The sequence below is a fragment of the Theropithecus gelada genome, chromosome 17 (genome assembly GCF_003255815.1).
Source record: "Theropithecus gelada isolate Dixy chromosome 17, Tgel_1.0, whole genome shotgun sequence".
Classification (NCBI taxonomy): domain Eukaryota; kingdom Metazoa; phylum Chordata; class Mammalia; order Primates; family Cercopithecidae; genus Theropithecus; species Theropithecus gelada.
The window spans coordinates 34,978,709-35,003,838 of record NC_037685.1 but is presented as its reverse complement, the minus strand read 5'-3'; the positions used below and the strand labels follow the sequence as shown (position 1 = coordinate 35,003,838).

General features: G+C 39.0%; 1 protein-coding gene across 1 annotated transcript in view; it reads right to left on the bottom strand.

Moving 5' to 3' along the window:
* Window positions 1-376: 376 nt before the first annotated feature.
* DNAJC3 (DnaJ heat shock protein family (Hsp40) member C3) overlaps window positions 377-25,130 on the bottom strand; it is a 112,431-nt gene continuing 87,677 nt past the window's right edge. The window contains exons 10-12 of the mRNA XM_025364429.1: window positions 9,085-9,217; window positions 8,055-8,203; window positions 377-4,422 (exon numbers count right to left, since the gene is read on the bottom strand). Of these exons, the coding sequence (XP_025220214.1) occupies window positions 4,265-4,422; window positions 8,055-8,203; window positions 9,085-9,217 (440 nt within the window). The 3' untranslated portion in view covers window positions 377-4,264. The remainder of the gene's footprint in view (window positions 4,423-8,054; window positions 8,204-9,084; window positions 9,218-25,130) is intronic.

Genomic DNA, 25,130 nt, shown 5'->3' with positions numbered 1-25,130 from the left:
CTTCTGTTTGTAGCTGGAAATTTGAGATAGGCTATAGTGTCCTCCCTCCCAACTTAGGACCTTAACAGAAACGTACAAATGGGGTATGAAAGAGAAAATGTTCAAAGCCAATTTAAGTTACATTTTAATAGTACTGAAATGGAAGAATTGTCCACTTTTTAAGTCCTCAGTTGTCCTAGGACTTTTGAGGGTTAAGAGGTTTTAACCCTTTCTGCTTTGTGTGTTCTGACCTTCCCGGTCAGCTTGTGTAAAGGAAGAGCCCTTTTGTCACCTCAGTCACTGATTTTGCATGAAGCAAAGTTGGAAATACTTTTCTTAAGGTGGACTTTCTTAGAATTTTATATTCAAGAACAAAAATGAATCAAAAGCATGGAAATACTGATATGACCATAAATATTTTTATTAAATGTGAAAATACAAGGGCATAAAAATAGTACCCATATTTGTAGACATGTCTGAGACCCATTTCAAATATTAGGTTCCTTTTTTATTTATTAAAACACTACATTGAGATGGATTAAGTTACTTAGTCTTTTCTCATTCAAAACAAACTAAAACCTCATGGTAAGAGTAGTATTTTCACAAACATCTCCAATGTTTACCTCCTCCTTGCTCGGCTTTCCACTGCACGTAAGTGTTTCAGCCACAGACAAGTGCAACAAAACCGGTTACTATACACAAAGCCACGCAGTGGCTAATTTTACTCTTAAATCATTCAGCAAATGAGATCTTCTGTAAACAAAAAGAAAAAACCCCAAATAATCCCACCTCTTAACGTCATTTGAAATTACAGGATAAACTGCCACTAACAAAAAAGGAATGATCTGATTTAGAAAAAGGATATTAGTTGTTGGCAAATTAACATTTGCCTTCTTCCTTTATAAATTTGGAAAAGTCAACTACATTCAACAAAGTTGCATGAACTTCTCTAGGTTATACCATTGCCGTGTGCTCGATGAAAACTTTGCAACGCCCATCACCAGGGCCCTGTGTCTGTAACCTCACCAGGGAGCCATTTTATGTACTTTTTTCATGGTAAATGTCAAAGACAACTTCTGATCCATTTAAAGGTGAAATTTTTCATCATCCATGGTGAGTAGAAAATAGTATCAATTTCAAATTGTGGTTTTATTGGCTACCTTTTTTACAGTTATGTTTTCTCCTAAACCATGGGTAGTTTTAAAATTCCATCATCAGGGCAACAAAAATTTGTTTTCATACCAATACTTTAAAAAAGATTTTTAATACTGACTAAAGACATTGTAGAATTAGTAGTATGTTACATCCGATTCACATTAGTAAGCTGTCGAGATTTTTTTCAAGTTTTCATCTATTCATGGTAAGACAGCACAAACTTTCAGAACTGAGGAATGGGTTAAATTTTGTCTCCCGTTTTGGAAACTTTTCACAGTGCTTCTAGACTGATATGTCTATTACTTCCTGCTGGGCAAAATAGCCACAAAGTACAGACCCCTGATAACTCCACCCATGGAGCTCACCAAAAAGGAAAGAAGAGCAGAATATAACAGAGCTATGGCTAGGGTACCCCTCTCTGATTTCACTTTTCCTGAAAGAGCCATAGAGGTTGCCTGATGGCCGGGTGCGGTGGCTCATGCCTGTAATCCCACCACTCTGGGAGGCCAAGGTGGGCAGATCACAAGGTCAGGAGATCAAGACCATCCTGGCTAACACAGTGAAACCCCGTTTCTACTAAAAATACAAAAATTAGGCATGGTGGTGCACGCCTGTAGTCCCAGCTACTTGGAGGCTGAGGCAGGAGAATCACTTGAACCCGGGAGGCGTCCCTGCACTCCAGCCTGGGCAACAGAGCAAGACTCTTGTCTCAAAAACAAAAAAAAAGTTTACCTGGCACCTGCAGTCCCCAAGGGAAAATGAAAGTAGTACGGTTTTACAATGGCTAATGAGACCCCACAGTCAGGCAAGGGGAGTGACTATCTAACATCCAGGCTGCTGCTCAGTCACCGTTTAGGGGAAGCAGGGAATGACTGTCTTTCCATTTGGGTGGACACCAGAAAATTGCCAATGGCCATCAAGGCTGAAACTCAACAGTTGTTACTTTCTTCATGAATCAGCAAAACAACAGATTGCAGAGAATTCATTTCCCTCCATGGCACTGGTATGTGGCACCAGAGCTGCTTCTCTCTCTTCACTGAAAACAGGCAAGTAACTCTGCACATCAGTTAAGATGACTAACTTAAATCCATGATAAGAATTTAGAAACTGAAACTATGGTTGTTACAGGCGGAGAAAAAATGAAAATGCAAACAAGCCTCTGGGCAGCGGGTGGGAGGTGGCCAGGCCCGGGACACGTCTCCTGTGCGGCCCTTGACCCCTTGTTGTTGGCAACTGTTGTGCTCTCCAAGTGGAGGGCAAGTGATTTGATATTTCCTTTTTTTCTGATTCTATATGAAAATTCTTTTCAAAGTAGGTAAAAGCCATCACTATATTTCAAAGAGGTCAGTGACATATACAAAAGGAAAGAGATTGAAAAAGATATTGCTGACATAGCCAGTAGTGAGATTACTAAATAATAGACAGAAATGCCTTGGAAATTATTTTTACACTGGCTTGAATGGAAACATTGAAGCAAAATGAAAGCTGCAAGGTGTTCACTAGTTTTCCAAATGCACTGTCAAGTTTATTGGTAAGAAATAGACTCCTAAATAGATGCAGAAAGCACTTAAATGTTTTGCTCAATTCAACTATGTGGTTTTTGTCTCCCAGTTAAAAGTTTGTCCATGTATATTTCAGGATAAGACTACAGATGAAAACGGTTTGTGCTTTGCTGTTATGGATGTCTGTGGTCAGGATGCCTCCCACAGTGAATTAAAATGCTTGATTTCATTAAAAAAATTAGACCCTTTAATGGTTAAAACACTTCAAAATGCTTTGAGGCAGAAACAAAACCTTTCCAGAATAAAGGTAGCAATTCCTATCTAAAGTAATTCCCTCAGCTTTCAAATGCAGCATCAAGAGTTCCATAAATATTCAATATTCTTGATTAAAGTAACATTTTTTAGGGAAAAAGCATTCAGTATACAAAGACTGAATAGTTCACTTCTTAAACAGTATCTTCTTAAAAGGTAAGAAGAATGTATCTCAAGAGGAGATGTCATCTTATTAAATGAAACAACAGTGGAAATACAGCCAGACCTGACTAAACTTGCAAGCCTGTATTTTCTTGTAGGCAGGAGAACATCAGAGGCATCAAGATCTGGTAGAAGGGCAGGCCTACTGTTTAACACATACCAGCAGACAAGTCCCATGTGGGAGGCACCAGAGACCTTTAAGATAAGGTCAAGCCTTGGTATAAGAGAAGGAGAAGCTGCCAACTGTCTTTACTTAAAAGTGGGAACCATGGCATTCTGTATTTATTTATGTTGACTGTGCAACTTTACGTTTCTAAGCCAGTCTTGTTACATGAAATTCTCTATAAAAACTCACAACTTCAGTTGTTTAAAAAGTATTTCAATCTGCACTTCAGCAATATTATTTTAAATACCACTATTTTATCTGAACCTATTTGACCCATAACTTTTAATTTGTTGTGTTTAATATTAAAAGGGTCCATAGGAATTTATAGATTCAAGTTTCAGTATTCTGCAGGTACTGAACCAAAAAAAAAAAAATGTACATTTAACATTAATCCAAAGTCTAAGCCTGGATATATTACCATTTGGTGCCAGGGTTCCTAAAAGATGGTCTCTTGCTCCTTCAGTGACAGCCATGTTGACAGACCACAGAGGTGTAAACACATGCACACTAAAGCTTTCACAGCTACTCACAAGTGACTAGACCACATCGAAGCACAGCTCAAAAACGTTCATGTTCTCTTTAAGAATACTAACCATTCTCATGAAGATTACAGCTCCTTCTTACATTTGTAGGCACAGACTTACTCTGCAAGGCTGTGAAGAAAAGAATCTCAGCTCCAGCGTAGAAAAATACAGAATACGTGAGCACGTCCACAGGTGAGCCTGCCTCAGACCACTTCCTCCACACAGCATAAAACAGATGCAGGCTGCTCTGTCAGAAATAGAACCATTCCTTGCCTCCCTGCCGTTGCAAACCCATTAACCATAAATCTAACAGGGATAAGAACAGATTTTTTTCCTATTAAAGCAACTCTTTGGTCATGGACAAACAAAGATTTGAATTCTTTTTTCATTAGGGTCCCGGAGGAAGATTTCTTTGTTTTTAATCTTTAAAAAAATTAAGGAAGAAGAGCAGAAAAACAGTTGGTTTAATTGAAGTGGAATTTAAATCGAAACGGTCCGCCTGAGCTGAAGGGATTGAAGCCTTGCCATGAGTTCCAGCTTCTGTGGAAAGGGTTGCCGCCGCCTCCTTGCTGGCTCTCTGCATCCAAGGGATCTTCTCCGTCATCGAACTTCTTTCTCATTTCTAGAAAGAAATCAGAAAAGAACCAGATAATATCCTAAGGTATAGGGGTAGGGGGAATGTTTTCTTTGGGCAAAGGAGGGTGGATGGGCTTGAGGAGCTACTTACTTTTCAGTTACTGAGAGTTGTGCCTGACATTCAAATCCAGGCTCTCCCATTCCCACCCAGAAGAAACAGACTAGAGAAATTCACCACAAAGAGGATGAGGTTCAGGCCCCTAAATCTCACTCCAGAAGCAGCTACCCAAGCTTGGTAACTACCCAGTGAAATTATCTGGAAAAAAATAATTCAAGAAAAAGAAACTTCCAAAGGTCTACATTTCCACTGAAACAGGCAGCTCACTACTCTAATCCCCAAAATGAAGTCTGTAAGGCAATGACCTCAACAAGCGTCTAATGAGCATTCTCGAGACTCAGTTTAATCCAAACAGCACTAAGGCTCCTCAGACATGAGGGGAGAGGGGCCTCCATAACATCCAACTCCAGGAGACTCACCTTTCCCTCCCATGCGATTGGTGCCCCCACAGCGGGGCCTCTGAGCCCTGAGCAGAAAGAGACCAATGCAGAGACATGGGAGAAGGCAATAGAGAGGAATATTGCAGGGATAGAAAGAAAGCGCTCTTGTCCTCAGAGCCATTAGAAAAACCCTGGAAGACAACCTAGGCAAATACTATTCAGGACACAGGCATGGGCAAAGATTGCTTTTGGCGTTTCCATCATGAAATTGCAACAAAAGCAAAAATTGACAAATGAGATCTAATTAAACTAAAGAGCTTCTGCACAGCAAAAGAAACTATCAACAGAATAAACAGACAACCTACAGAATGGAAGAAAATTTTTGCAAACTATGCAACTGACAAAGGTCTAAGAGGAACTGAAATGTACAAGAAAACAACTCCATTAAAAAGGGAGCAAAGGACATGAGCAGACACTTCTCAAAAGAAGACATATATGTGGCCAACCATCATATGAAAACAAGCTCAACATCACTGATCATTAGAGCAAATAATTAGATCATTATTGCAAATAAAAAATGGCTATTAAAAAGTTTAAAAAAAGATGCTGCCAAGGTTGTGGTGAAAAAGGAACACTTATACACTAGTGGTGGGAGTGTAAATTCATTCAGCAATTGTGGAAGACAGTGGCAATTCCTTAAAGACAGACATACCATTCAACCCAGCTATCTCATTACTGGGTATACACCCAAAAGAATATAAATTGTTCCATTATAAAGACACATGCACGTGTCTGTTTATTGCAGCTCTATTCACAATAGAAAAGACATGGAATCAACCTAAATGCCCATCAGTGATAGACTGGATAAAGAAAATGTGGTACATGTACACCATGGAATACTATGCAGCCATAAAAAATGAGATCATGTCATTGCAGGGGCATGGATGGAGCTGGAGGCCACTATCCTTAGCAAACTAATGCAGGAACAGAAAACCAAATACCACATATTCTCACAAGTGGGAGCTAAATGATGAGAACTCATGGACCCATAAAAGGGAACAACAGACACTGGGGCCTATTGGAGGGTGAAGGATGGGAGGCGGGAGAGGATCAGGAATAATAACTAATGGGTTCTAGACTTAATACCTGGGTGATGAAATAATCTGTACAACAAACCCCCATAACACACATTTACCTATGTAACAAACCTGCACATGTACCCCTGAACTTACAAAAAAAAAAAGACTTAGCATATAGCTAGGTTTTTTAATAAATGGAAAATAAAGAATGCAGAAAAAATGCAAATATAAAAATAATCCCAAGTCCCACTTTGCTCTCTCACAGTAACTTGTCCTTTAGCGGTTCAAAGATACTTAGAGAAAAGCCAGTTTACTTCACTCTGGGAGGTTAATCTGAAACCACACATTTAGGAGGAGGAAACCCACCAGTAAAAATGGAGGGCTCTTATGCTGAGTATGAATAACTAAGTGGGTATTGTAGTTGATCTGAAACTCAGCTTTGTTTTACAAAAGCCAATGCAGTTAGACTCAGGCCCCATATCTTTGATATCTCACAGGCAAAATTAATCTAGGGTGTTAGCACTTAGAACAGTAGTGAACTACATAGGGGGTGATAATAGCCCCAGAGAAAGGATGCTGTGAATGGAAACAGAAGTGAATTCAGCTATATCCACATCATGTAATTACTTAAAAATTCAATGGAGTGGTCTGCATACATTTCAAAGAATGAGGTAACTATTTTTCAGTGAGAAAAAAACTATAGCCAAGATTTATGTCAAGTGAAAATTAAGTTTCAGATTGGCATAATCATGTGATTCTACTAAACATATTCATAAATATATGACACATGTGTTTTGATATATGCATAGTAAAAAACTTTAAAGTCTTTAAAAGAAAAGATAGTTCATCCTGAACATAAGAACAGGAGGAAAGAAAAAGGACCTGCAGCTCTTTCCTCAGTGCATGCCTCTGTGCAAGGACACTCATCCCCTCCGTTGGCTCCCTGCTACCTTAAAACTTAGCCCAAAGTCCCCCTCAGTCCTCCTCCCATAAGAAGATCCTGACTCCCAGTCTGATACACTATCACTTCTGTGCACTGCACAAACTTAAGAGGATTGAACTGCTCAAGGCAGGCTGCAGCCACTCAATATTTGCTGAGTAACAGGACAGTATGTATCCAATACTACTTGATAAGGGAAGTACATTTCTCCTTTACTGGATTATAAATTACTTGAAAACAAAGCATCATTTACCTTCAATTCCACTGCATAAGTAGGTGCTCCAAAAAGATTTGACAAATAAAACTTTCCTCTCTTTGTTTAATTTGTCTAGCTCAGATCACAGCTTTGGCTCCCACTGACATGGAAGGCCACAAAAAAGCAGTGTCAGCTTAACATGAAATTCTCTGGCAACAGCAAAGCATTGTCCAATATCACCTCAATGCTTAGCCTGTCTCCCTCTTATTAAATTTCCAGGCCATATTAGTGTACAGCAAAAGAACACACGTGGCCAGGTGCAGAGGCTCACACCTGTAATCTCAGAACTTTGGGAACCTGAGTTGGAAAGATCACTTTAGCCCAGGAGTTAAACGACCAGCCTGGGCAACACAGCGACACCTCATTTCTACAAAAAATAAAAATTTTTAAAAAACACACATATAAGCCTGTTGATCTAATGATCATATGATTCAGGGCAAGATTCCTGGTGAACAGATACGGGGCATAGCAGGCCCTAGGCCAGACATCTGCTGTTCTCCCACTCAGTGCAATCCAGCCTGGCAAGCTGGTTTCCTCATCAAGCTCCTGTGAGCTTGGTGGAGAAAATTCATCATTGACTTTTGAGGTTAGAGGGAACCTGAGAGATCCTCTTATGCTCAGTATTGAAAAAAACTGAGACCAAAAAGTTCTGATAACTTGTTTGAGTAGGAAAAAGATTCAAACTCAGGCCCTCTGATTCCACATTTGATGATCTTTCCACTGTACCCTGCAACAGGAGCATAAGAGGGCTGAACGAGGAGGGCAGGCATAAAACTGGACCTCTGGAACCGGGCTCAGGACCCGTCACTGCCTATACAGCCCCACATGCAGAACCCACCGCGCGTTCCACCCTCGCTTCTCACACCACCTCTAGGACGAGTCAAAGGAATAAAACACAATAATACCTGGATCAGAGAGGACTTCTTTAGCAGCTGCTATGTCAATGAACTTTTTCTCAGCTTTCTTCTTTTCTTCTTCATTCTGGAAGTTATCTGGGTGCCACTGCAGTGCTAATTTTCGGTATGCTTTAATGATTTCTTGCTTTTTGGCATTTCTGAGGGGTGGTAAAATAATAATTAGTGGAGAAATGTCTAACATACTATCATAAAAATCAGAAGAGCTGATTAAGATCCCACTGGCAATTAACAAACTGGTTCTATAAAATAGTTCCAATGGTATCACAGACCAAAGATCTGCATACAGTTCTGGATGATCATTAAAGCTGACATCAGGCTTCCCTGGATGCTCACTAAGATTACTGAGAATAAAGCACTCCTGATCTTTAGAATTTTCCCTTTTTTAAAAAAGGTACATCAATGAATTTTTTAACTTTCTGAATTTGCAAGTTACCAAAATTCAATTCTTGGCATTAAAAAGATATGACTCTGACCGCCACTTTCAATTATGCTTCTGCATTAGCTTACTTAATAGTAAGCACAAAGATTCCAAATTTTGAAAGATGATGGTTTACTTAGCGAACCACTGAGGGGTGTATCATTTACTTAGTATGTACTTTTATATAAGGTAGATCTTAATTTCAGACTTAATTCTGAAAGTACTACTTTATTTTTAGGCCTAGAGAAGGCTTTTTCTTCCTTTTTCCATCTCCTCCTCCGTCCCCACCAAAAGAAAGCTCACTCCTACCCCTTTACCCTTCTTAAAAAATCCAGGCCTAGGACGCATTCATGCTACAGTGTCATCTTTGTTGCCAACTACTAATTCTCTGTGGTTGCATTATTGGTCTCTATCAAAGAAACTTGCCTATAAAATACTCAAAGTAGCTTTCTAATGTTAAAGATTGTTAGGGTTTAATCCATATGACTGAAATTACATAAGTAAAGAAAATGAATCAGAGAGTTTTGAAAAAGAGCAATGATTAGCTTTGAAACAGAGTTGATTAAAAATAGCAAAGTAAATTTTAAATTAATAATTCACCTTTTTACTCCCAAGATTTTATAATAATCTCGTTTCTGCGACTGTTTCAATAATCTTTGTGCTTTCTCTAGACCTTCTCGAATCTGCTGATCATTTTCATTGTGTTCCTGAGCAGTTTCATAATCCTGAATCGCTGTCAAAATATGTTTAAGATAATATTGTTAAGGCAAATTATAATTTGTTGCCTTTTCTTACCCTGTAAAATTGATGCTAAAGTCATCATCCCCCAACCCCTTCACTCTTTGGTCATTATTGCCAAAAACCTCAAGTGATACCCCGTTAGTAACTTTGATCAAGAATATTTAAAACAGGCTGGGCACGGGGGCTCATGCCTGTAATCTCATCACTTTGGGAGGCCGAAGGGGGCGGATCACGAAGTCAAGAGTTCAAAACCAGCCTGGCCAACATAGTGAAACCCCGTCTTTACTTAAAAACAAAAACAAAAACAAAAATTAGCCGGGCATGGTGGCACATGCCTGTAGTCCCAGCTACTCGGGAGGCTGAGGCAGGAGAATCGCTTGAACCCGGGAGGCGGAGGTTGCAGTGGCTGACATCATGCCACTGCACTCCAGCCTGGGTGACAAAGCGAGATTCCAGCTCAAAAAAAAAAAAAAGGTTTAAAAGGCATAATAATTAAAACTGAGTTTAGGTAGTTTATTATTCTCATTCAACAAAATGTACTGCTGTTTACTTGTCCACCCTCCCACATGATCTCTCCATACCCTCTGGGTAAATACGTTAATGTCAGCACTTTATCCAGAGCAATCTTACCGCCATTAAGACTGAAGTGATTCTTCCCTGTGTAACAAAGACAGTGATAAAGCAAATCTGCCTGGTCAGTTATGGATTGACAACAGTGCAGAAGAATTAGATGTTTAGAAAGGGATCATCAGGAGGTGTGTTTGGTCAATGGGAAGCTAGAAAAAAAGAATTATAGAAAGAAAGGGAACGGAAGGAGCTGTCCACAATCTGAATGACTCAGTAACCCACAGGCTCTAACACTATTACAAACCTAAGTGTCAATCAACATACAAAACACATACAGTCCCAGTACAGGCAGTCTGGGGACTATCCACATTACATCTTTTGTTTTATTACACAGTATTTAAAAAAAAAAAAAAATTTAAGAGACGGGGTCTCTCTCACTTTGGCTCACTGCAACTTCGACCTCACAGGCACAAGCCATCCTCCTGCCTCAGGCCCATGAAGTAGCTGGGACTACAGGCATGCACCACCACGCCCAGCTAATACACAGTATTTTAAATACTTAGAAAATACAAGGCACCTGGGTATCTAATACCATGCAGAAGAGTCAACACAGCAGTCTCGAGACTACTATCCTTAGAAAAGTTTGCTGACAAGGTTGGCTTACTGCTGATGTTTGGGAAGCCAGATTTCAGGAGTGCTCCCAACATTCCATGGTAAGAATGACTCATGGCTGAACTGTTTGTATGAAAAATATAGTTTATGCTAAACATCTTTCCTTCTGGGAGTCTGCGATTTTGGTGCAGGCCAGGCAGAAGGTGTCTAGTGACTAGTCCCCAACAAAAATTCTGGGTGCAGTGTCTCCAGCGAGCTTCCCTGGTAGACAACATTTCACACATTGTAGAATTTCTCATTGCTGGGAAAACTAAGCTTGTCCTTTGTGACATCACAGGGAGAGGAGTCCTGGAATCTTCCGCCTGGTTTCCTCCAGATTTTCCCCCTTACACCTTTTCCCTTTGCTGACTTTGCTTTTTCACTGGAATGAAAGCCCTGAGTACAACTATATGCTGAGTCCTGTGTATCTTCTTACCAGATCACCAAATCTGGAGATGGTCTAGGGAAGCCCCCACTCAAATTTTTCTCAATATTCTCCCTGGATAGATCATTCCAATAATAGATTGCTGGGTTCAAATTCTTATTTTCATGAAAATGCATTTCACTAGGAGAAAAGACATCTGAACACTCATCTTGGCAACAGCTAAACACAGAGGGAATGTAAGACACCTTGGACAGATTAAAATGAGAAAGATATTGGGGTAAGACTGAGACAGCCAAATGCAAAGGGGTTCCCGGAAAACCTCCATCTGCTCTGCACGCTGGGAGGAGTGCGCACTGGGGTGGAGCCTCGGGAAGTTCACACCATTTGCAGTGGGGAGGAGCCTGGCCCCTCCCTCTTCTTGGGTGGAACCTGGGATTCAATCTGCAAGGTGGGAAGCACACTAGCTGGGACTTTGGCCTTGTAGACAGTCCCTGTTTCCTTTTCACCCAATAAATCTTGCCCTCTTCAAATTGTCTGTGAGCTGAATTTTTCGTGGCTGTGTGACATGGACCCCTGTCTTTAGCTGAACTAAGGAAAGAGTCCTACAACAAGACTAACAAATTTTGACAGGCTACACACTGCATAGAAAAACGAACCGCCACCATCTTTGGCCCTGTGGCACTGGGGAAGGGGACCCTTCCATCTTTTATCCTAAAGTGAATTCTCGCATCAGTGCATCATTAAACTAAATGTTCCTACAGCCCAACCCACGGGGACGTAAAAAACTTCTCCCAATTTAGTATAAAAACAAAACCATCATAAATAGTAGTAAGGTTTAACTTTACAATTAACACCCATAGCACAACACACAGCTTACTAAGGAAACAGACCTTGAAGGAATACAACAGGAAAATGTTTCAGTATATACACAATTTTGCGACTTGTGCAGACTCTACATTTAAAATATGTTTTCATTCTTACATGTTCAGGGTATCTCCCTAAAACAGTCTTTTGTATCATATTTGTGTTAGAATTTAAGGTGAACACATTTCCCCAATATAAGACAAAAATGTAAAATTATAGGTTGTTTCCTATATTCACATAATTGCAGATAACTAATTAGAAACCTACGTATGGATAATGTAAGACTTCCCACAGATATACCTAGACAGAACATTTTAAATTACACTTTCTCAGACTCCACAATCTAAGAGACAATCTAAGGGAAAAAAAAAAAAAAAAAACCCAATAGACAAAAACAAGCAATGGGGAAAGGACTCCCTATTTAATAAATGGTGTTGGGAAAACTGGCTAGCCATATGCGGAAAACTGAAACTAGACCCATTCCTTACACATTATACAAAAATTAACTCAAGGTGGATTAAAGACTTAAATGTAAGACATAAAACCATAAAAACCATAGAAGAAAACCTAGGCAATACCATTCAGGACATAGGCATGGGCAAAGACTTCATGACTAAAACACCAAAAACAATGGCAACAAAAGCCAAAATTGACAAATGGGATCTAATTAAAGTAAAGAGCTTCTGCACAGCAAAAGAAACTATCATCAGAGTGAACAGGCAACCATCTGACAAAGGGCTAACATCCAGAATCTATAGGGAACTTAAACGAATTTATAAGAAAACAACCCTATCAAGAAGTGGGCAAAGGATATGAACAGACACTTCTCAAAAGAAAACATTTATGCAGCCAACAGACATATGACAGAAAACTCATCATCACTGGTCATTAGAGAAATGCAAATCAGAACCACAATGAGATACTATCTCACACCAGTTAGAATGGTGATCATTAAAAAGTCAGGAAACAACAGATGCTGGAGAGGATGTGGAGAAATAGGAATGCTTTTACACTGTTGGTGGGAGAGTAAATTAGTTCAACCATTGTAGAAGACAGTGTGGTGATTCACCAAGGATCTAGAACTAGAATTACCATTTGACCCTGCAATCTCATTACTGGGTACATACCCAAAGGATTGTAAATCATTCTAGTATAAAGACACATGCACAGGTATGTTTATTGCAGCGCTGTTCACAATAGCAAAGACTTGGAACCAACCCAAATGTCCATCAATGATAGACTGGATAAAGAAAATGTAGCACATATACACCATGGAATACTATGCAGCCATAAGAAAGGATGAGTTCATGTTCTTCGCAGGGATATGGATGAAGGTGGAAACTAACACAGGAACAGAAAACCAAACACCGCATGTTCTCACTCATAAGTGGGAGTTGAACAATGAGAACACGTGGACACAGGGAGGGGAACATCACACACTGGGGCCTGTGTGGGGTGGGGGGTTGGGGGAGGGATAGCATTAGGAGAAATACCTAATGTAGATGATGGGTTGATGGGTGCAGCAAATCACCATGCCATGTGTATACCTATGTAACAAACCTGTACATTCTGCACATGTATCCCAGCACTTAAAGTATAAAAACATACACACACACACCCATCCAATGTTTATCCCATCACCATAACTGAAAAGTAGAATAAGCCAGACATATGTCAGCCCTAGATAAAGAATACCATGTTACATATTAGCCAATTCATTTTCTAACCTCTGAATCTAAAAAATCTTATCTATCCCAAATTACTTTTCTTCTATATTCCCTTCACATTCCTAAGGAGCAATCACTAGCTTAGGATGGGAGACGTAAGCACACACGTTTGCCTACCCTCCTTGCCACCGAAATGACGAAAAGTAATATAACCATAGCAGCACTGAAGACAACAGCAGACCAGCAACTTTGATAAATTTCTGGAAGATAGGAAGTGGGAGCACATTAGTAATAAACCTACGTAGAGAGAACCATAATGTAAGCAGACACTATAAGAGGCCCTGGCAGATCTGGAAGCCATTATCTTTGGCCAAGGACCCTCAGTTTGGCAAGCAGAAGTAGCTATAAGGCAACCGTCAGGATAGTCCATGAGATGACTACGGGATGGCTGGGCAGGCTCTGGCCCCTGTATATGGAGCTGCAGCATTAACCCCTACTGTAAGCAGAGTGAAAGGTGTGCCTGTGGAGCGCCCCTGTAGGGCACGCACACCTCTACAACAAACCTGGAACAAACAAAAAGTGGTCCCACCCAGAAAACCAAAGTTAAATAGATCATTTTACTGACCCCCTGATCAGTTAAATGAGTGAAGCAGGGCTCATCAGGGCAGCTGGGCAAGTGCCACCAGGGACGTTCTCCAGTGAACAGGTCCTATTCACTTACGGCCTGCCCTGAGCTCCCCAGCACAGACCAGCATTTGAAAGACAGGCGCACACAGCTACAAGTGATTCCCTCTCTCACCCTGCCAATCCATTAGCGAGTTCCAGATCAGCTTTCCTTCACAATATAGCCATCGTTTAACCACTTCTCAGCATTTCCATAGTTAGCACTGTGACACGGGCCACCATTCACCTGAATCATTAAAACAGTTTCCCAACAGGTGTTCCCAGCTTCCACCCGATTCCCCTAGAAGTCTACTCTCAATGCAAAGAGATCCTTTGAAAGAATATAGTACATCCGACCTCCAATATAAACAAGCCCCATGGAACACCAATATTCTCCTGCTGCATAGTACACAAAAGAAACAAGGTAAACGGATGGGGCAGCTCCAAACTCCATTTTCAGCAAAACAATACAAAGAAACTGGACAAGGGCTGCTAAAAGGTGCTAATATTAGCCGTGAACCTAAGACGAGGAGGGAAGCAAATAGTGAGAAAGCCAAATGGTAAAAGATCACAGAAAATGCTGACAAAATATACCTTCTAGGAGTATGGGCTTACCCTTAAGTGACAAACTATATCCCTTGCATATTACAAGAACCAGGAAATCTAGAGTGCACATAGGGGAGATAAAGCAGAGGCCTTACTGGGGCAAGACAGAGGTAAAGAAGAGAATACAATGAGAGGCAACAGCGAAACAGCCTGTGCGGCGCATCCCAGAGAACAGCAACTCTATGCTCCCTGAAGGTGAGGGGCTCATCCTGAAGTGCAAAACATACACCCTTTAGTGTAGCAAAGGAAGGGGGTAGAGGGGCGAGTGGGGCTGGCGGCAGATGACCTCCTGGCCATGTTTTGGTGCAGAGAAGTAGAGAGGGCAGGGCTAGACAGCAAAATCATTTTAGCAGGAAGCAGAATGTCTGTGGAAACAGTAAAGCAGAGAGTACTGCGACTATTAACTAAGAAGGCTGCCCTGGCCCCAGCACGCCTTACATGCAGAAAACAAAGAAACAAAACTGACATCCAGAGGACTAGCACCACAGTCAGTTAGGGCAGTGAACTCCAACTCATTTTATGATGAGTAATAATTTTTTTTTTAACTGGCATAGTATCACTTAAAAGATATTTAAAAATCAAATCAGCAAAAGAACATGTAAAACTTATCTAATGAACATGCATCAGAAAAACATAGCCAAAGAATACTATTTTCTGAATAGCCATCAGAAAAACAAAACCAAAGAAAATTCTGGGCAAGCATCATAGACCAATTATGTAACTTAATCTAATCACTTCCATTAAGGGGAATCACAAAGCAGAATCAGAACTCACGAAAGAGACCGGAAGATGATGAGGAGGTAAAAATGTGAGCAATCAGGACTCAAGAAAAATAAGAACAAATCAAAACTATCGTAGACATGAAGACAAAACAAGAAGGAGGACAAGGGAGAAGAGAAAAATGAAGGATCTAACAAAACGAAATAGAGAGTTTTAAAAGCCTGAGATTCATGTGTATTGCATATTACTTTTATAAAAATAAAAATGTTCTAGAGCTATGTTGCTAACAATTTCAATATACTTAACTATATAATTGAAAATATTAAAGATTATAAATTTCATTATGTATTTTTTACAATTAAAAATAAAACCACTGACCACCAACCAAAAAAAAGCAGATATACAAGTCATAAAATAGGGGTAATAGTTATACAGGAAAACAAAAATGGAAATAATTATATTGGCAACAGATGTACGACTGATCCATATCTGACTTCTGTCCAAACACTGTCTTAATGTTTACAGAGTCGAATATTGGCATACAAAATTATAATCCATAAATAAAAACAACACAATGTGACATAGCCTATCGTAAAACATGAGACACAGGAATATACATTGGCAGAAAAAATTTCACAAAAAAATACCGAACACATTACTAAAAAATAATTCTAGATAGCTACAATTCTCAACTATGACTACACATTCATAAAGGGCACACATTTTGGTGTTTTTCAATTCAACGTTTTTACTGTACAAACAACATTCTATTTTCTCTTTTTAAGGGTGTTAACTACTTTAGATATTCCATGTAAGTAGATTCATACAGTATTTTTCTGTGTGTGGCTGGGTTATTAAATTTAGCATAATGTCCTCAAATTTGTCTTTATGGTAGATATTAGAAAACTTCCTGCGTTTTAAAAGCTGAGTAGTATTCCATTTTTTTGTATTCCAAGTTATATGTATCCACTCATTTGGTAAAGGAAGTTTAAATTGCTTTCACCTATTGGCTTTTGTGGATAATGCTTCAATAAATGGTGTGCAAATAACTCACTTGAGCATGTATGCAAGAGATGAGATCTGTGCTGCATTCTGCTTCACTGCTTTGATGTCCTGCCTTTATACCCATGCCAAAGTGCTTTGGTTACTGTAGCTTTGTTTGGTGTTCAGACATTATGTGTAATGCCTCCAATGTTTTTCTTCTTTTAAGATTGTCAGACTTTTCATGGTCCCTTGAGATTTCATGTAATTTTGTGGGTTTTTTTCTATTTTCAGAAAAGTAACATTGGGAATTGAAAGGCGTGCTGCACGTGTGGCTCACTGTGGGCAGCATGGCCATCTTCACAATAGTATGTCTTCCGACCCTTCAACAAGAGCATGCTCAAGAGTGTGGTGTCTCATTTTCATATTTTGTGAATTTTTCAGTTTTCCTTCTGTTACTGATTTCTAGTTTTATTCCATTTGGGCCATCAATCATAGTCTGTAAAATTTCAATTTTAAAAAATTTGTTAAGACTTGTGGTGTCACACATGGTCTATCTAGGAAAATGTTTCATGAGCTACTGAAAAGAATGTGTGCTCTGCTGTCTGTATACATTTGTTAGGTGTAATTGTTTTATGGTGCATTCAAGTTTTTTGTTCCCTTATTAATATTCTATCTTGCTTTATTATTCATTACTAAAAGTGGGATACTGAAGTATCGTGCCATTATTATACTGCTGGCAATTTTTTGCTTCAATTCTGTCAATATTTGCTTTATGTGTTTGGGAAAACTGATGTCAGATATATTCATAGATTCTCAATGAATGAACCCTTTTATTATAATTTAATGTCCTACTTTGTCTCTTGTGAATTCTGAATTAAGTAAATCTGTCATATCGATAAATGCAAATTTGCTTAACCTATTTAAAAGAATTTCATTAGCTCAAAAGGCAAAGCCCAAACAAAACATTTTTCACAGAGAAAGCTGTCACGAAGTCACCTCCCAGTAAAGCAGCAGTCTTTCCAGAGATTGTTCCAAACTTTTACAGCACAGGTGATTCCAGTGTCTCCAGAACACTGAAAAAAGAAACCTTCTAAACCATTGCACTGAATTCTTACCCTAATTAATAGTTTACTATACATAGAAGTCTGTGTTAAAAATCATTTTTCCTCTGAATTTCTGAGAAGCTGCAATATTCCCTTCTGGCATCAGACGCATTCATATCACTTTTTGAAGATGCACTTTAAGCAAAATAAAAAAAGAATCCAAGAAAGACGAAGACATGATTAAATTTTTAAAATGAAGACAGAAAAACCCAGAAAGGCAGTGAAAGGAGTTCTGGGGCAAAAGATGTGCAGCAGGCCGGGCACAGCCAGGAGTTATAGGGCTAAAGAATATCTTCAGAGTGAAAAGAAAAAAAAAGTGAAAAAAAAAAAATGTATCTTCACAGAGAGCAGATCTCATTCATACAAACTGTGTCATTAAAAATCTCAAGATGTTCTTAGTAAGACAGAGGCATAGGTTTCTTCTGGCAGAGAAACAGTAACTCTAACTCGGGGTAAAGCTTACCAAAAAATCCTGCGCCAAATGAGAAGCTAAAAGTGTGGCCGTGTGTGAACAAGTGATTCCATGCATCTGACACTGGTTGGTGAAATGATTACATCTCCTTCTCTAAGGATTCAAACACATGACTTGAGACTGCAGCTATACATTAGTCTACTAAATGGCTTTCATTTCCTTACTATCCACAATTATAGTTAGAGGAAATACTCTAAATACTACAAACACTATAAAAGTATACTAACACATACTTAAAATGTAGTTGAAAGATAAGATGGAAATATACTAATTTCCTTATTATCAGTAGTATACAATCGAGATGCTATCTAAAGGTGACAGAGCAAGAAAGAAACTTGGGTATATTAAAATTTATTTATATTACATTAAAGCTATAAATATAACCAAAAGATCAAATACTCAACTAAAATTGAAGTTGAGTATTTGAACAGAAGGAACTAGTGAGGTCTACTCGTTCTTCCTCTTCTGTAACAGGCAGACAAGGGATACTGCCTAAAATTGATAAATCAAGAGCTAGAGGAAGACATATTTTAATTTCAGTTATAGTGGTAGCTAATAATTAGAAACTATTAAACTAATATTAGAAATTTATTTAAAAAGTGGTTACAGTCAGGTGCAGGACATGCACCTATAGTCCCAGCTACTTGGGAGGCTGAGGCAGGAGGACTGCTTGAGGTCAGGAGGTTAAGACTACAATGCAACATAATCATGCCTGTGAAAAGCTGCTGCACTCCAGAGGGGATACTAGAAATATTCAAATAATCTAAATGACAACAGAAACAGAGGAACAAAAAATTCAAAAACAAAAGGACAAAAAGAAAACAATAGTAAAATGGCGGACCTACATACAACCATATCAATAATCACGTTAATACTGATCAAGTAAACACTTCAAACAAAGGAGATTATAATTATCAAAACTGATAGAAACAAAGCAAGTTCCAACTACATGATGTCTGTAAGAGACACACTTAAAAGGCACAAAGACATTGAAAGTAAATGGATGAAGACAGATATACCATGCAAGCAGTAAGATCAAGAAGGCAGAGGTGGTTCTATTAATATCACATAAAACTTCAAGAAAAAGAGTATTGCCAGTGATACACAGGAACACTGGGTAAAAATAAAAGTAAAAATTCGTCAGGAGAACACTTGACAGTCATAAATATGTAGGCTAATAGCAGAGCTTCAAAATGCATGAAGGAAATATTGACAATATTAAAGAGAAACAGGAAAGTTCACAATTTCCACAACAGATAAAGATCTTAACAACTCTCACCTCATACCGGATGGAAAAACTAACAAATATTACACCCAGCAATTGCAGAATACACCTTATTTTCAAGTGTACATAGAGTATATCGAGGTAGATACCATGCTGGACCACAAAACAAGCCTAAATAAATTTAAAAGGAAGGAAATCACACCTAGTATGTTCTCTGACCACAATGGAATTAAATTCAAAATAAATAATAAAGTACCTAAGAAACCATCAAGTATTTGAAAATTAGAACACCTATACATAATCCATGCATCACAGAAGTCAGAAGGGAAATTACAATACACTTCAAGCCAAGTTATAATGAAAGTAAAACAAAATGTGAAAGGTGCAACTTTAAATGCTTGTATTTAAAAAGAAAGAAAGGCCTAAAATCAATGAACGTTCTAGCAAAAGCACAAAGTACAACCAAAGTAAGTCTAAGGAACTAAAGAGCAGAAATCGATAAAGTAATAAAGAAAAACCACAGAAACCATTAACAAATCCCAAAGTTGGTTCCTTAAAAAGATCAACAAAATTGACCAAACTCTGTCTACAATGATCAACAGGAAAAAAGAAAATACAAATTATTAATATTAGAAACAAAGCAGGAATCATCTTACAGATCTTATAGACATTAAATAATAAGATATTATGAATTTCATGCCAACAAATTCAGCAATGTCAAGAAATGGAAACATTCCTTAGAAGATGTAACTTATAAAAACAGATGAAACAGAAAATATTAATAACCTTATACTGAATAAAACTAAATAAGGCCAGTTGCAGTGACTAACGCCTGTAGTCCCAGCACTTTGGGAGGCCATGGTGGGCAGATCACTTGATCCCAGGAGTTTGAGACTAGCCTGGGCAGCATGGCAAAACACCATCTCTACAAAAAATACAAAAACTAGCCAGGTGTGGTGAGATGAACCTGTAGTCCCAGCTACTCGGGAGGCTGAGGTGGGAGGATCACTTGAGCCTGGGAGGTCAAGGCTGCAGTGAGTCATAACTGCGCCACTACATTCCAGCCTGGGTGACACAGCAAGACCTTGTCTCAAAAAAAGCAAAAACATAATTTAAAAAAGCTAAATTTGTCATAAAAAACCATCCTACCGTCTGGGCGCGGTGGCTCACGCCTGTAATCCCAGCACTTTGGGAGGCCGAGGTGGGCGGATCACAGGGTCAGGAGATCGAGACCATCCTGGCGAACATGGTGAAACCCCGTCTCTACTAAAAATACAAAAAAATTAGCCGGGCGTGATGGCGGCGCCTGTAGTCCCAGCTACTCGGGAGGCTGAGGCAGGAGAATGGTGTGAACCCGGGAAGGTGGAGGTTGCAGTGAGCCGATATCGCACCACTGCACTCCAGCCTGGGTGACAGAGCCAGACTTTGTCTCAAAAAAAAAAAAAAAAAACCAAAAACCATCCTACCAAAAAAAAAAAAAAAATCAAAAACGACTTCCAAGACCAAGATGGTTTTACTGGTGAATTCTCTCAAACTTTAAAGAAAAGACGATACCAATCTTATATGACTTTCAGAAAATAGAGGAGGAAGGAACAATTTTGAACTGGTTGAGTCCAGTACACCCTTAACACTAAACTCTGACAAAGACATTACCAAAAAAAGTTACAGAACAATTATCCCTCATGAACACAGATGCACACTTCTTAAAATGTTAGCAAATCCAATCCAGCAATATCTAAATCCCTGTCCAAGAAGAGTTTGTCCCAATAATTAAAGGTTGACTTAACTTTAGAAATGTCAGTTTAATTTACCACATTAATGGAATAAAGGGGAAAACATAAATATATAAATAAGTTCAACTCTGAAACAAAAAGAAACAGCAAATATTTTTAAGTGGGTAAGCATGTAGAGAACGCTTACTCCACAAAGTAAGATATTTAAACACAGAAACAACACATGAAATTATTCAACAACCTTAGTCAACAAGGAAACACACATTAAAACCACAATCGATACTAACACACACCGAAATGGATAAAACTAAAAAGAGTGACAACACAAAATCCTTGCAAGGATGTGAAGCAATGGAACTCCTGTACTTTACTGTAGGAGTATAAATTATACATTACCTTAGAAAGAGTCTGGCAGTTTCTTTTAAAACTGAGCAAACACCTTACACTATGACAGCAACTCCGCTTGCAGATAAACAAAAACATATGTCTAAAAAAAGCCCGTTAGAATAATGTTCGTAGCAGCTTTTAACAAGTAAAAAAGTCAGCTGAAGGGTCTGGTAATATGACAGTAGATAAAGTGTGATATATGCATGAAATGAAATATCCTTCATCAAGGATAGGATTATTGGTGAAATACTGAATACTTTTCTGCTTTTTTATAGTGGAAAAGTGGTAACAGTGCTACTAGCCCACTACCTGTTTTTCAAAATGAAGTTTTACTGGAACACAACCATGCCTATTCATTTGCATATTTTTTTTTTTTTTAAATTTATTTTTTTTTTTAATTTATTTATTATTATTATACTGTAAGTTGTAGGGTACATGTGCATAACGTGCAGGTTTGTTACATATGTATACTTGTGCCTTGTTGGTGTGCTGCACCCATCAACTCGTCATTTACATCAGGTATAACTCCCAATGCAATCCCTCCCCCCGCCCCCCTCCCCATGATAGGCCCCGGTGTGTGATGTTCCCCTTCCCGAGTCCAAGTGATCTCATTGTTCAGTTCCCACCTATGAGTGAGAACATGCGGTGTTTGGTTTTCTGTTCTTGTGATAGTTTGCTAAGAATGATGGATTCCAGCTGCATCCAATTATCTACGGTCACATTTGCACTGCAATGGCAGAGCTGAGTAGTTGCAACAGACACCACATGGTGCACAGGGTCTCTACTATTTGGCTCTTTGTAGGAAAAGTTTGCCAACTTCTGCTCTTGATCAATAAAAAAGAATCAACTACCAAAGCATGTAATAACATAAATAAATCTCAAAAACATGCTGAAGGAATGAAGCTTTATACAAAAGAGGACATACTATACATGGCTGTATTTATATGAAGATCTGGAATTGGCCAAGCTAATCCATGATGGAGAAAATCAGAACAGAGTTGCATGTGGCGGATGGGATGGGGACTGACTGGTAAGAGACAAGAGGGTAATATAATGTCCTATATCTTGACAGGAGTTGGGTTAAACAAAGATTGTCTCCTTTGACCAGAAATTTGGTCAGCTCCTCTGAGTCCTCTTTCTGACCAGATCCAGACCCCTAGAGCTCCCTCTCTGTTCCTGTGGAATCCAGCTTGAGCAAGAATCCTGCTACACCAGTGTAGGGAAACCCCTCCCCGCCAGTATCTGTCACACTTCTCACCCTCCACTCTCCATATGACCCCGGCCTGCCTTCAACACATAGTCTGTTGACCTTAACTAGCAAGAATCCCACCCACCGACCCCAACTCTGCTCCTTGGCTGTAAATCCCCATTTGTCCTTGCTGGAGTCAGAGTCAAACCCAATCTCTCTCCCCAGTGCGAGACCCCATTGCAGTGGCCCCTCTACCTGCACCATAGTCCCCCTTGAATAAAGTCTGACTTACTGTCTTTAACAAGTGTCATGAATGATTTCTTGCTTTAACATGTCGCATGGGTATCAGACCTTAGGAATGGTATCCCTAAGACTTGTGCATTTTACTGTATCTAAAATTATCGCTAAAGAAAGAAAAAAATGGAGGACAGTAAACAAATTCAAGTTAATGATACACAAGTTGAAGTATTTGGGGGAAAAGTAAACCAAATACCTTTGTTTAAATGCATCATAAAAAGATGAACTGATGGATAAATGGAGGGCTAGAGAGACAGATACATGTGATAACGCATTGTAAACTGTTAATTTCAGTATCTGTATGGTGAGGACATGGGTGTTCATTGTGAAATTCTTTCAACTTTTCTCTTTATTTGAAATTTCTCATAATAAAATGTTGGGGGGAGTGTTTACCTGCTGTGAGACTGTCATAATATAAACAATGAAAATAAAAAGTTTCCTACCACTATGTTTTATGCATATTCATCCTTAAGACAACAAAGCGAAAGATCTTATATCTAAGAACCTTAGGATACAGCCTCATGATGAGTCCAGAAGTGTATGAGAGCTGTGAGGTCAGTGAAGAGGGCTGAACAATTTAAAGTCAGCTTCTCCCACTGAGGTAACTACTTCCTACAGTAGATCACATTCTAACATCAAATCTGAGGGCAAGTCTAGCCATTATATTTTAGGCCAATTTAAACAATGAAGAGAGATACTATGTTTAATTCTATACACAGGGGCCAAAATTTGTTCTGCACACTAACTGAATCTGATACACTAACATGCTCTATACATCTGTTTTGTTGACTTTATTTTTGGCATCCATTATACATGAGGGACTGTTAACATTTTTATAGGGTAAGAGAGATAAAAGTGCTAACAGTAAAATACAAATAAAATAATTGCAGTTCTGTTGAACTATGAGATTTTAAATCTTGTGCTGTACTTTATCAACAGTTAAGAAATATCACCAACTCTATTCAAAGCACTGGAGTAGGCAGATACAAATATAGGCCTTCGTTCATATACTTAGTCTGTTTCTATTTAAGATGATGAAAAATCTTGGGTTGTTTTTTTTTCCTTTCTTAAAGAAACATACTTGAGATCACACTCATTAGTCACAGGAAATTACAGTCTTGTCAATTAACAAAAAGCCAAAATGATAACACATCTATGACTGTTTCATATAGGTTTCATATAGGTTTCTCTATCCAAACCTACCCTCTGCACTAAATCAAATGTGTCTTGTCACTGTTGGGAGAGGGCAAAGGACCCCTCCACAGCCTTCTAAGCATCTGTCCCAGCTATGCACCTGCCGTGACCTTGAACTTTTTTTCCTTAGCACTTTTTACTTCCAACACTTTAAGCTTTTCATAATTTGGAAATCCATCTTATGTCTTTTTCTGAATAATATTGTTTGACTATTGTAACAGTTTCCTACTTCCTCACCTACATATTACGCTCATGGGTTCACAGAGTTGGCACCAGAGGGAATACAATGTTTTACCCAACTGATATGGTCAGCAAATGTGCTAATACCAAACTAGCAGGTAGCTATGTAGTGTTCCTTGTAACCACACACTTTTCAAAAGAAATGAGAAGTCTGCAGCTGTGGCTAAGAGGCCTGAGTGTGAATAAAAACTGCAAGCACGACTTTACAGTTCAGGAAATGTACAGCCAAAGGACTTCATCAACCTACGTGCCATATCCCACTAACTGTTTTTGCAAAGGACTAGCCATTTATTCTAACCACCTGCTTCCAACTAATTAGCTGAGCTAAAGTAGATGCACTTATTTCAAGAGGTGGAAGTTTCAGAAGCATCTGCTTTCTAGATTCTGATTACATGTGTCCATGGTTATTATAATGTTGTATAAAGAATGGCAATAATATAAGCAGCCTCCAGCTTATAAAGTCACATTTAGTTATGATCTTAAATACAATCAGCATCTTCCAACAAAGACCAATCTCTCCCCCTCTCCTCCACATAAACAGAAGCCAGGAACCCCTGGTTAACAACCTTGAAAAAAAGCATCAGCCAAGAGAAATCTGATCTGCTAGAGGGAATGGTCTCCTTCATGCCCAGGAGGCAGGCCTGTGGCCCCAGTACCTCCCTCGTAGGCTGCCTGACCTGATGGCACAAGCACTTGCCTGAAGTTCCACTATTCAGACTCCTTTGGGTTAAAAATGTTTATCTCATAAGGAATAGAAACCAAGCAGTGTTTTTAACAAATATCTTAAATTTGACCACTCTTACTAAAACGCAGCTGGGCTGGGAGCTGATACTGCTGATACACAGAGGTGGGGTGTGTGTGTGTATATATATATGTGTGTGTATATATATATTTTTTTGAGACTGAATTTTGCTCACGTTGCCCAGGCTGGAATGCAATGGCCTGATCTCAGCTCACT